The 14624-nt window shown below is 33.1% G+C and overlaps 1 protein-coding gene across 1 annotated transcript; it reads left to right on the top strand.

Annotated features, from left to right (window-relative positions):
* Window positions 1-2736: 2736 nt before the first annotated feature.
* LOC139482972 (uncharacterized) lies at window positions 2737-11128 on the top strand. The gene is made up of 4 exons (XM_071267001.1): window positions 2737-2795; window positions 5474-5870; window positions 6682-6834; window positions 10011-11128. The coding sequence occupies exons 2-4, from the start codon at window positions 5660-5662 to the stop codon at window positions 10283-10285; spliced, it is 639 nt and encodes a 212-aa protein (XP_071123102.1). The 5' UTR covers window positions 2737-2795; window positions 5474-5659; the 3' UTR covers window positions 10286-11128.
* The last annotated feature ends 3496 nt before the right edge of the window (window positions 11129-14624 follow it).

Here is a 14624-nt window from a genome sequence, read left to right as displayed (position 1 = left end):
CAGACTCTGATCTGCATGTGGCATCCGTCATACTACTCATGTAAGTACAAACTCGGTATAACTCTAACTGGCCATGCATAGCATACTCGAGAGAAAAGGGACGGAACTGTGAAGCAGATACTCTACTCGTAATGGAGTCCTTTAAAGTGTTGGAAGGAATGACTTCAACTAAAACTGTTGTAATCCTTGAGTGTATGGCTTCCTTGTTAACAGCAACCCTCTTTCAAAATAATCATTCTACGAAATGCAAGTAGTGGAATATTGTATCAACTGCGACATATACTTCATATGCAGGCAGCGCTGGAATGTTTAGTTGCTACATGGAAATGGAAAATTTACAATTTGGAACTTGAAATCATCGTGTTTGTTGTAAAGTTTTAATCTAAACTTCAAGTTTATTTCAATGCTTCCATTATAGCCAGCAAACTTTGAATTGTGTAGTCGGAGGACATTATCTTTATACTTGAACTTGAATATAAAGATAAATGCTACCTTCTTAAAGTTCTCCCTTAGATGTATTATGCAAAACCTTTCGAAAAGTGTTTTGCCCTCAATGTTCATCAACATGTACTTGATTTGGTCTTTTAGTTTTTTTTTATTCGAGCGTCACTGTTGACGAAACGCGCGACTAGCGTACACAATTGAAAGCCTAGTATCTTGATGACGTTTTCCACTCAGGGAGCTACCATTTGATTTTTATGGGGGGGAGGGCGGCTAGGATGAAATTTGAAAAAAATAGGCAGGACAGGAGTTTTGAGTAAAAAAACTAGAGGCTCTAAAGAGCCTGTGTCGCTCACCTTGGTCTATGTGAATATTAAACAAAGTAAGCAGATTGAAAATTGACTACAAAGGTCAATAACTCCTACAGGGGTCAATTGACCATTTCGTTCATGTTGACTTATTTGTAGATCTTACTTTGCTGAACATTATTGCTGTTTACAGTTTACCTATATTTATAATAATATTCAATATAATAACCAAAAACAGCAAAATTTCCCTAAAATTACCAATTCAGGGGCCGCAACCCAAAAACAGGTTGTCCAATTCATCTGAAAATTTCAGGGCAGATAGATCTTCACCTGATTAACAATTTTACTTCATGTCAGATTTTCTCTAAATTATTTGGTTTTTGAGTTATAAGCCAAAAACTGCATTTTACCCCTATGTTCTATTTTTAGCCGTGGCAGCCATCTTGGTTTGATGGCCAGGTCACCGGACACATTTTTTAAACAAGAAACCCCAAAGATGATTGTGGCATAGTTTGAATCAATTTGGCACAGCAGTTTCAGAGAAGAAGATTTTAGTAAAAGATATATAAAATTTACGAAAAATGGTTAAAAATTGACTTTAAAGGGCAATAACTCCTAAAGAGGTCAACTGACCATTTTGGTCATGCTGACTTATTTGTAAATCTGACCTTGCTGAACATTATTGCTGTTTACAGTTTACCTATATCTATAATAATATTCAATATAATAACCAAAAACAGCAAAATTTCCTTAAAATTACCAATTCAGGGGCCGCAACCCAAAAACAGGTTGTCCAATTCATCTGAAAATTTCAGGGCAGATAGATCTTCACCTGATTAACAATTTTACCCTTGTCAGATTTGCTCTAAATGCTTTGGTTTTTGAGTTATAAGCCAAAAACTGCATTTTACCCCTATGTTCTATTTATAGCCATGGCGGTCATCTCGGTTAGTTGGCGGGGTCACCGGACACAATTTTTAAACTAGATACCCCAATGATGATTGTGGCCAAGTTTCAAATAATTTGGCCCAGCAGTTTCAGAGGAGAAGATTTTTCTAAAAGATTACTAAGATTTACGAAAAATGGTTAAAAATTGACTATAAAGGGCAATAACTCCTAAAGTGGTCAACTGATCATTTTGGTCATGTTGACTTATTTGTAGATCTTACTTTGCTGAACATTATTGCCTTTTACAGTTTATCTCTATCTGAAATAATATTCAAGATAATAACCAAAAACAACAAAATTTCCTTAAAATTACCAATTCAGGGGCAGCAACCTAACAACGGAATGTCAGATTCATCTGAAAATTTCAGGGCAGATAGATCTTAACCTGATTAACAATATTACCCCATGTCAGATTTGCCCTAAATGCTTTGGTTTTTGAGTTATAAGCCAAAAACTGCATTTTACCCCTATGTTCTATTTATAGCCATGGCGGCCATCTTGGTTAGTTGGCGGGGTCACCGGACACAATTTTTAAACTAGATACCCCAATGATGATTGTGGCCAAGTTTGGTTAAATTTGGCCTAGTAGTTTCAGAGGAGAAGATTTTTGTAAAAGTTAACGCCGGACGCAGGACGACGACGACGGACGACGACGACGGACGCCGGACGCCAAGTGATGAGAAAAGCTCACTTGGCCCTTTGGGCCAGGTGAGCTAAAAAGGCAGGATGAGACACTTTGCAAAAAAAAAGGCAGGATGACAATTTAGGTAAAAAAATTCAGGATAAACTAATTAAAAAAAAAGGCAGGACCGAATAGAGTGAAAAATAAAAAGACAGAACAGAGATTACAACTAAAAAAAAATGCAGGACAACATTTTTCATCCTAGCCCCCCCCCCCCCCCCCCCCCCCCCTATAAATCAAATGGTAGCTCCCTCAGAAGCTTCTATATGAATTTTTGTTTAATTTATTTTGGGGAACAAAACGGCTAGAGGAGGTGCACTAATGGTTCAAATGAGAATGCCGATTGATTGTTGAACCACATGTCCTCCAAACGTAACAAATATGACGTCAATTAAGAAATTGAGCATGTTGGCAATGTAAGTTTCAGTACTTTTTAGTCAAATCAAAGTTATTTAGCCATTTTTTTACGAAGTAAAACCAATTTTTGAAATCTGTCATTAAGTTTGAAATAGCGAATACTGTGTAGGGAGTATAAAATAAAATGTCTTCGTTCTATTGCAAGCGGATTTAAGGAGAACTCGAATGTAAGTTATCTAACAGATCTCTTGAAATTTTAATCTGATTCATACCACACCTGGAGTAGGAAATTTCACAATAAATCTGAAGCCCTGACTTACCAGCTGTTAAAATTGATGTCAGTAGCTTAGAAAGACGTTGTTTCGTGAAAAACTTGATGAACCAGGAATATAACTGTTTAATGACACTTTTGCATTTAAGTACTAGTATCTAATAAAAGAGGAACGGATTCTTTTTCTAATTGATTTTTTAATAATATCTTCTTTGCCGCATTGCCCAAATATGATTGATTGATTGATTGATTGGTTGTTTGGTGTTTAACACCACTTTCAGCAATAAGGTGTTATTTTGTAGCTGTCAGTTTTTAAATTCATAAACTTGCTTTGAGTATAATATATATATACGGATTAAGTATAAACAGTCTATGAACATCAACATAGAAATATTAGCATTGACAGGACATATAACCATAAGACACACCCTGTATGAGATATGACACCTGTTAGTCACACTGAAACCAATTTTAGAATTCATACCAAGACCTGGCGTCAAATGTACCGGGGGGGGGGGGTGCTAGTCTAGTTGAAGCGTCAAATTAAGGCAACGGAAAAATCAAGGTTTACTATTTACAAATTGTGACTTGGATGCTTATTGGGGATATCAATCCAGTTTACTGGAAGTGGTGCGGCCTAGTAAAAACAGAAAACAGAAATTCGTTTAACATGTTTAAAATAAATTTTGACTTCAGGGTTACATAACTTTTTATTCTTTGTGGCATGACCCACTTTTTTCGAATTAGATCATAATTTCACATTAGTACATACATGAGATGAACATAAAAAAAAACTTTTTACTTTTCTACATTGGCTAGAGGTATAGGGGGAGGGTTGAGATCTCACAAACATGTTTAACCCCGCCGCATTTTTGCGCCTGTCCCAAGTCAGGAGCCTCTGGCCTTTGTTAGTCTTGTACTATTTTTAAGTTTAGTTTCTTGTGTACAATTTGGAAATTAGTATGACCAGCTGAAGGACGCCTCCGGGTGCGGGAATTTCTCGCTACATTGAAGACCTGTTGGTGACCTTCTGCTGTTTTTTTTCTATGGTCGGGTTGTTGTCTCTTTGGCATATTCCCCATTTCCATTCTCAATTTTATTCTTTGTGGTATTTTTTATTTTTTTATTTTCAAAGATCAGCTGTTTAGCATGTAAGCCTATGGAGCAGTCAATTACAAGACTGCAACCTTTACATTGCTATAGGAAGCAATACATAGTTCGAAATTTAGTTTCATATTTTGGCCATGATATTGTTTTTAAATATGAAAGTTGTTGTGCAATAAAATTGACTTTTAGATAGCCGAAGAATGATATAGCCTTCAAAGTGGGTTTATAAGAACATCAAGATTGTTCTTTGGGTGTTGTATAGGCCTTTTTCTGTTTGGCAGTCCGTATTTTTTTATATCCGTTCCACCCATAGGTTCAGAAATTATTGTAGTGTTTTTCAATAAAAATTTATAAATTCGACCCTTAAAATTTTCATTTAAATGTTATGGAAAATGAAGCGAAATGATTTGTTATTGACCTCTTGATAGATAAATGTCAATGATTTCACTAAAGTTCTTACTCTAATGGATTTGTATTCTTTTTTGGATCAATTTTTGGGACTTTTCTGAAATTTTCACCTCCCTTTTTGCAATATTTTGATTAAGATAAATGCAGATATTTGCCACGGTTACATCAAAAAGGGATTATATTTCACCTTTATAACTATTGGAAATCAAATCTAGGAATGATGTGGTTTCCATACATAGGATCATATAAAACACAAACATTAAGCCTTATTTGTTGGAAAGCAACGAAGGGAAAGAGGGTGGTTTTGAATTATGAGTGTCAGTTTTAAGTTTTTCCTACCTGCGTATTGCTACCATAGACAAATAAAAAAAGAAGTATATACCAAGTACATTCAGTTATACGTCAATTGAGTCATAAATTACGCTTATATGATTGATTAATTGTTGCGTGATTATAACGTCCAGTGGAAACTATTTCATAAATATTCAGAACGGTCGCCTATTGAAATCCATGTACTTAAGTTTGTTGTTACGTATGGAACGCAATCGTTTTGCCGGTATTTTTAAAGCACACATACAAATCGTGATAATTCTGTCAACAACAAAAGTGCAGCCATAAAAATGAATAAATCAACAAAGGGAGGTAAACCTGTCCAAATACTTACGTTATCAACATTTAGATGTACGTCAATTAGTTAAAACATTGTTCTTTCTCATAAATTTAATACTTACCGATAATAAAACAGCGTTTGATCCTCAACATCAAACGATACATATTGACCAATCCCCGACTCTTAAGATCACTGAATAAATATTGTAAAACAAATTTGACACATGCACTTATATCAAGTGACGTGTTCCCCACAGTAGGCATAGTTTAGAAGGCATTGTTTTTCGTAAGTGTAAATAAAATACATCGTAAATGATACATTATTTATATCCTTATTTATAGATGAAGAATCAAAAGCTTGACCAGCTTTTTGACCAAATACCCCCAGCAACTGTTAAAATAGTCAAAACGTAAACGATTGTGGCTGCTGACAATTGTATTAAAACACCGGAGCAGAATTTTGATAGTTTATGGTAAACGGTATTGTATCCATCGAAAATATATGTGCTTACCTTACCAGACACAAACATGACAATTTCGATATTAAGTATAGTAATGTGCGCCGGTTCAATTGTTTCATTTATTGGACAGATATTAAGTGTACGCTATCCAAGATGGTGGACAATAGAATCAACTGTTAAAAACGTCACGGAAACAGTACATTTCGGGATCTGGGTAACGTTAGACTGCTTTAATGGCGCATGTACTGAGGAAAGTTCTAATTCAAATGGAGAAAAGGGTAAATATCTTAAATTAGTTTGACCACAATGACCCATTTCTAATCGACTCCTACAGAAAAAACCATTTTGAGCTTGCAAAAACCAATAAAGCTATATGTAACTGCTCCATCTGAGTTTTATCTTCCATTTATTATTTATTTATTTCACCATTAACAAAAAACCAACACGAATGATTTAAAAACTTGCAAACACTGAAATTTGAATATTCAGCAGGTTACAAATCCGAATTTATTAAGGCAGTAAAGAAAAAAACCCACCATAATAACAATAAAAAAACCCATAAAAAATAGAAACAAATGTGTAGCAAATAACGTGAACTTTCATTTACATCATACACATTGTTGTGTACATGTATCTTTTATCAGCAAAAAGTTCGGTTTGGACATTTGAACCAGAAAGAGACAATATAGTACAGAAAATCATATTGCCACACAAAATGATGATCAGTGATAAGGTATTAATTTAAAGACTGAAAAGAAGACGCAATTAAAATTTGATTCCAAATTAATAACTATCAAACATCTCTGAAGGTGTTACTACATCGGGAAAAATTTATATAATAGATATAGGAAGATGTGGTGTGAGTGCCAATGAGACAACTCTCCATCCAAATAACAATTTAAAAAAGTAAACCATTATAGGTCAATATACGGCCTTTATTAAAACAAATTGCTATTTTAAAGAACAAATATATGAGAGGCTTTAAACTTAATATACTTGCAACATGCAAATTTTTCTGAACTAAGCTGGTTCAATTTAAGTCACTAATTACTATACTATATTAATAGTTAACAAAATATTTAATTTCAGCATGGCTTGAAGGAGTTAAAGTAGTTGAAGTATTTGCCGTAATATTCTTGTTTTCATCCTCTGTCATTTCTGCTTTGACGATAGCATTGAGAAAAAGGCCGGCGAGAGTTTTTTTACTCTGGAAATTATTCACAGCTTTCAGTGGAGCAGCAGGTACATTTATTATCTACTTACTAATTTTCCGTCAGTGTATTCTCTTAACTTTGTATTCTGAAGCAATGCTTTCAAAACATCAATTTTGAGTTTTGGAATTTTACTGCGTTTTGTAACCTCAATTCTGCTACAATGTTGACACAATGTAGTTATTAATCTAATCACTTTTAAAAAGTCGCCAGGTAAACTTGCGACAATAAAACTACCGATGGACGTCCAAAAAGCTTTAAATACAATATAGTTATCTCTTAATTATTCTTTTGTATAAACAGTGTTTCTTGAGGAGTTAGAATAAGAAATGAAATGACATGTTATCATGGTTATAAAAGATTAATAATAATAAAAAAAAAACGTAAACTTTTTTACGCTGACAAAACGTTGCGTTTTTTTTTTATATAACGGTAAAATTGTACGAGTAATATAAACATGTTCGGTTTTTTATGCATTGTGGTCATGGATACTGAATTCGTTTATCTCCCTAGACATTAAAACAACGGCGTCCGTCCGTCTCGTCTTGTAAGCACTTTAACGTGTACACATTTGGTGTCATCCTGGTTTGCCCACTTTTAATAAATTTAATTACATGTATATGTAAACATAGAGGGAATTGTTGTTTTAACAATTATAGTTTATTTCTGAATTATAGTCATATTTTTTACCTTATATTTTACCTGTAAAATTAAAAAATAATATAATATTCTGCTATTAAATCAAGGAAAATGTGTAAAAAAATTTCTATATTTTATATATATTTGGCAGGATAATGTGTTTTATTAAAAAAAATAGGGAAAATGTGTACTAAAATGAATAATATTTGATTTTATCAACAAATATTTTTAATTATTGGTACATTCTGAAAAAAAGGTGAAAATTAAAAAAAATAATACTAAAGATTAAATAGAATAAATCTCATTTGAATATCTTTTAATTTACTCAACTTATTTTTTAAAAATTTCAATACAATACACTGTTTCAAAATTTAGTAAAATATAAAATTATCCAATTAAATTTAACAACTAGAATATAAATGCAACTGTTCAGTAGCCATTGATCAACAACACCAGTTACAGCTTCAACCAGAAACACTATCTATTGGATGTATATATAAAAGATTGTATTTCTCATCATTTTACATGTAGTGTCCTTATTACTTTTCTGTGCTTAATTGATTTCCTTATGCAAGGCATTTATAAAATTAATTAATTTATTAAATAAAGTTTGCAATAAAAGAGTACTCAGTGTATAAATTTATTTCTATCATGAAAATCATTCAGAAACTAATGAACATAAAGACACTTTTATAACTGAATATCATTTTTTAGTTATTTGTATATGTATGTTGAATTAATTGATTGAATTGATATTAAATTACTGAGAAAAATATTTGATTTTTTTTATTATTTTTCTATACAACAAAACAACCTGAATATCTGGAAAACACTTACAAACTATATACCTAAGTTGGAACAAACTATACAATTGTATGCCCATTAAACCTTTTGTCTTTTTGTTTTCTTAACTAATAGATAATTGGTAGTCAGGGGCGGATCCAGCCATTTTAAAAAGGGGGGGGGTTCCTAACCCAGGACAAGGGGGGGGGGGGGGGGGGGGGGGGGTTCCAATAACATGTCCCCATTCAAATGCATTGATCGTCCAAAAAAAAGGGGGGGTTCCAACCCCCGGAACCCCCCCCCCCCCCCCCTCTGGATCCGCGCCTGGTAGTATTAAAAGTGGGCAAACCAGGAGTAAACCACACATTTTTGCTAGATTTGTATCAAATTTATATCAAAGGTAAAAATCAAATATCAGCAATGGCTCGGACAAGTTCGAAAAACGGTGCTGATCAACTATTTTAAAAGAGTTGTGCCATTAGCAATACTAATTATAGGGAAAATTGCATTGTGAGCTCTTTTTTAAACGTCTACATTTTTCTACAATGTTTATAAAAGATTATAAAAAATCATAAAGAAACAAAAAAACAGTTAATGCCCTAGATAGATAAAATATGTGCAACATTGTGCAAAGCGGGTGACATGAGACTTTTGTTTTTTTATTGGGAAATATAAAATCAAATGCCGCACGATTGTTGTCAGCCAGTCCAAAGTACGGATTCATTATGAAACATACATGTAATGTAATTAATGATAAATTGTTGGACATAAAAAGCACATTGCTGCATATGTTACATGTCGTCCTTGCCTTATAATTCTTGTATCACGCCCTGTATACGATCTACGAAAATATAAGGCACAGGGACGAAAAAGGAAACTGTGAGCTACTGCTCACTAATGATACCCCCGCCCAGCTAAAAGTATAAGGTGAACAGGAAGTTGTTGAGTGTTAATCTGAAAACGCACTACACGGTATACTAGTAGCTGACTCATATAAACCTTGAAACCAAATTTCAGAAATCTTTTTAATGTAGTTCCTAAGAAAGATGCGACGAAAAATATACATGGTACGGACGGACTGACGGATGGCCGGGCAGACAGAGGTAAAACAGTATACCCCTATTTTTTTTAAAGCGGGGGCCGTATAATTGCCGATAAAAAAATTATAGATAGAGAAGTTAAATCATATCTTGAGGACTTGGAATCTGATATAACCTGCAATATATTAATAGATTGAAACCCAAACTCATGTCCTTCTCATCAGCTGCATGTATACCACAGCGTACGGCGCGTAAATTTAGGTTTATGTTTAGTAACCATCAAGCTGGATACTATTGAAGATAAACAAATAATGGATGAATATGTGTGCTTAAATACTTGTACAACAATTTTTTTATAATAAATAACAACTTGTACACAACATATCATGCATATTTATTAATTATTGTTAATAGTAAAACAAAAATTCGTCAAAACAATTGACATCAATGATATCCTAAATTAAATTAGCATGCATGTTTTCCTCTTTTGGGAAATATTGCGGGCTATATAAAGAAAAATGCATGCTAATCTAATTTAGGATATCATTGATGTCAACTATTTTGACGAATTTGTCATGGAAAAGTTAAACGATATTTTGCTTTTTATTTTCTTATTTCTGTTAAGAGTTACCAATAAAATATCAAAAAGTTTAATGTATAATACTAGTTCATTTTGATTGTATGATAACTTTATTAGTTAATTTAAGTATCTTTACGCAGACTTTAAATGTTTTGTTTTTTGCAGGGACAGTTATCATAATGGGAGTTTTGATATTTTTTAAAAAGAAAGCTGGTTTGTCTCCATCACAAGCCATATCAACGAAAGACGGAATTGCTGATTGGTCGATGATTGTGTCGTCCATTTGCGGCGTGTTGTCAATCATTTGCAGCGTCTTTATTGGATGTAAACTTATTATGAAAGACTCTGATATGGATGATGAAACTGATTATTCAAAATGGCATGATAGTATTAAATCGAAAGAAGAAAGCAAAAAGAAAAAGGAATTATCCAAATTTTAGTGTTTTTGTAGTTACTGTGCACTTTTCTGATCACAACTGTTTATCGGTGTTTTTGTATGAATAATTTCAGAAAATGGAATAATTTTAATCAACAATCAGTGTATGTTATTTTGTGGGAAAGGTTAAGAAAAACATCAAATGTGATTGTTTTCTGAGCCATTCATTTTGTCAGTGACATCGGATGTTCCGAACCAGTGTGTCGGTCAAATACGTGTACAAATCGGTAAACGGACAGAAAGTCACAGGACAAAAAGTCACAAATAATATGTTGACAATAATTATTGATTGAATATATAAAAGAAATATCTTGAAATATTTACTTTTTAATACATATATTCATATTAAAGTTTAGGAAATGTACCATTATACTTGAAAAATGAAGATTTATTTAATTTTAATCCCGCAAAAGAAGATTTCTTGGCACCATGAAGCCATTTAAGTGCCAAGCCACTTTGACATTTTGTTTTTTTAACAATTTAAATTTATTTGATTTACTTTGATATTGTTTTGATAAATTTTGTTTACAAAGTTAGATTTTATACAATATTTCAAGAGAAAACAAAAATATTTTTGTAGAATAAGCGTTTTTTATTCAAAGAAAATAGTCAGAAAAAATGAATTGTGACTTTTTGTCCTGTGACTTTTTGTCCGTGACTTTTTGTCCTGTGACTTTCTGTCCTACATTCTACAAATCAGAGTGTGGTTCTACCTAAATAACATGTTATCATCAAGAATATGTATGTGATATGTGCCGCTGGACTCTAAATCATTATTCAAGAATCAAACAAACGATGTTATAAGCATTGAGAGCACATTTTAATAAAGGTGGCTATGTTATCACTGTTTGAGATTTTAGATATATGTTGAAGTCGTAATTTTTTGTATGGGAATGCATATATATGTACCTTTTTGATTTCGAAATTTCATAATTGAGATGTGAAATGATTTCCAATTGAATATCTATCCACCTTAGTCCAAATGTAATGACTGTAAGTAACTATAGGTCAGCGTTCCGCCTTCAACAATGAGCAAAACTTATACCGTTAAGTAGGCTATTAAAGGCCCCGACATGACAAAATATGAAGAAAAAAAATCACATAAGAAAACCAACGACCTGATACATGTATGACAAGTTAAATTTGAACGACAGCTAAAAACAACCTCTGAATTACTGGCTCCAGACTTGAGACAGACACATATATAATTTGGTCGTGGTAAAACATGTTTTTAAGAGCACAACCCTCACCTAACATGTATAGTTAGGCTTTCATTGGCCTCAAATTACTGGAAAGCTACACAAGGTAATTTACGATAGAGGTTAACTGTTCACATTTAATGTTTACTAGAACACACCCGCGAAATCGCGGGCATACAGAGCGTAGTTTAAAGTATGTAAAGTGTTGTTGGAAGAATTTTGTAAAATATTGAATGAATAGAAAATTTCAGCAAAAGTATCATAAGTCATAGGTTATTGGGGACAGGAAAATGTTTTATTTCCTTCCTCCTTTATTTCCAAAATTCCGAATTTTTGGTTTTCTATCAGTTTCAATAGGAACATACATTTAGTATATATTATGACAATTTAAGTCATGAGCTTGTAATTCAGTGGTTTTCGTTTGTTTATATGTTACATACTTGTTTTTCGTTCATTTTTTGTACATAAATAAGGCCGCTAGTTTTCTCGTTTGAATTGTTTTACATTGTCATTTCGGGGCCTTTTAAAGCTGAGTATGCGGTATGGGCTTTGCTCGTTGTTGAAGGCCGTACGGTGACCTATAGTTGTTAATTTCTGTGTCATTTTGGTCTCTTGTGGAGAGTTGTCTCAACATGGCAATCATACCACATCTTTTTTCTGTAATCAATGAATTTTTTAAAAGATTAAATGATTGGAAAATTTCATTAAAGGTATCAAAAGTACACATGAATAATTTTCTGTATATTATGAACATTCATTACTATATAAATAAAGTGTATTTACTTTCAATTCTAAGTTTACTAATCGATCCATGGTGGTCATTGATATAGTATACAGACCCTCTCTATTTAATAAACTCTGTGACCGCCGTGGATATAGTAAACTTAAAAATGATAGCAGATAGAATTCTGAAAATACACTTTATTCGTAGATTCGTAGAATATGTATGTTCAAAGTATACAGAAAAACGTAAACCGGAAGTATAATTTCGTCCAATGACGGGACAATATCCGGATGCCTTTTTTCTCGTTTTTCTCCCAAAATAACTCATTCTGAATAATCATATGAATGGATGACAAATGCGACTATGCACTGTACCTATATGACACAGATGCGTGTTGATTAATGTCTTGTGGAAAGAAGAGAAGCGACACACAAAATGAGGTCTTCTCGTTTAATAGTATAGATATAGACGTACATTTTTTCTAATCTTTATTTCCAATTTTATTATTGAGCATAAAATTCCCGTTGTGGGTAGCGGATATGTATATTGATTTGACATCTCTGTTTGTGGGAACGGATGTGTATATTGATTTGACATCTCTGTCTGTGGGAACGGATGTGTATATTGATTTGACATCTCTGTTTGTGGGAACGGATGTGTATATTGATTTGACATCTCTGTCTGTGGGAACGGATGTGTATATTGATTTGACATCTCTGTCTGTGGGAACGGGTGTGTATATTGATTTGACATCTCTGTTTGTGGGAAAAGATGTGTATATTGATTTGACATCTCTGTTTGTGGGAACGGATGTGTATATTGATTTGACATCTCTGTTTGTGGGAACGGATGTGTATATTGATTTGACATCTCTGTTTGTGGGAACGGATGTGTATATTGATTTGACATCTCTGTCTGTGGGAACGGGTGTGTATATTGATTTGACATCTCTGTTTGTGGGAAAAGATGTGTATATTGATTTGACATCTCTGTTTGTGGGAAAAGATGTGTATATTGATTTGACATCTCTGTTTGTGGGAACGGATGTGTATATTGATTTGACATCTCTGATTGATTCATTGTTGTAAAGGGAAGACTCTGTACTTCCTTGACAATCTTTGCATGAATATATTACTTTAAGGAAAATTGTATATTTTGATTTAAATTCTTACTTTTTTTTTATTTTGATGGGGTATTCGTCAATAATATAACAACCATTCGACACAGAAAACCGAAAGACATCTAGAGGTCATTATACAATGTTCAGTAATGGGATTCGAGCTTCGCTCTCACCCCATATGGAAGCTTCGCTCTCACCCCATATGGAATTTACTGACCCCATATATACCGCATTAGGTCACTAGCACACTATGTAACTAATAGTATACCTTTTGTAAATATCTAGCATTCTTGCAATATCGAATTATGGTTATGTGAAATGGCCATGCTTACGTAAAGAATCACCCAATGTAATATTGAATATAAATATTGTTCAAATATCAAAAATATTTACTCAATTTGCTTTCGTTTGAATTATCATGACGATAGACATATGCTTACTATTATATTTAAGTTGATTTAACTGTAACCTTCCGGTGACCCATCCTAACCAAACAAATGTAGCAAGAACTGAGAAGAGGGCCCTCATGGGGTTTTTGATTATGTGATTATTTGGCCGTTTTTTTAATGATTATTTGATTATTAAGCCAAATATTTCATGATTATTTGATTACCTAGGACTGTATTTTTAGTTTATGATTATTTGATTACTAAAGATAAGCAAATATTTAATGATTATGTGATTATATTGGCAAAAAAATGGTGATTATGTGATTACTAGGACCCCCCCATGAGGGGCCTCTGAGAAGGACTAAGACTGAAAGAAAGGCTAATAGATCGACGAAAATAAAATGTCCCTATGCTCTGATTGCAGGGCATAAAAATGCGGATAGATATAAAAACATAAATGTGTGTATGCGTATGACTTAAGTAATGCGTCCACTCATTGTCGTCAATAAAATGGCGTTCAATGGGACTGTCTTTCAAGTGAGGAGTTTAGTCAGCTATTAAACCAGATTTAATCCACCATTTCTACATCATGAAATGTCTGTCACAAGTCAGGAATATGACATTTATTTTCTATTCATTTCATGTGTTCGAGCTTTTTGATTTTGCCACCTTATTCCGTTGTGTTTCTTTTTTGGTGTTAGGTTTTTGTGTTATTTCACTGCTTGTTATCGATTAGAAACCATACGTGCCATGTGTGCAGTAAATCCGCCTCACGAAACCATGAAACTACTAGTAATTTATTATTGATGGTGTTTACAATCTTATCACATTTTTTTAAATATGCTCAAAATAGCCATTGGTTTTCTCATCTGAATTGTTTAATATTCAACATCGAGACCTATAATAGCTAA

The sequence above is a fragment of the Mytilus edulis genome, chromosome 7 (assembly GCF_963676685.1).
Source record: "Mytilus edulis chromosome 7, xbMytEdul2.2, whole genome shotgun sequence".
NCBI classification, from domain to species: domain Eukaryota; kingdom Metazoa; phylum Mollusca; class Bivalvia; order Mytilida; family Mytilidae; genus Mytilus; species Mytilus edulis.
This window is presented reverse-complemented; position numbering and strand designations above follow the sequence as displayed.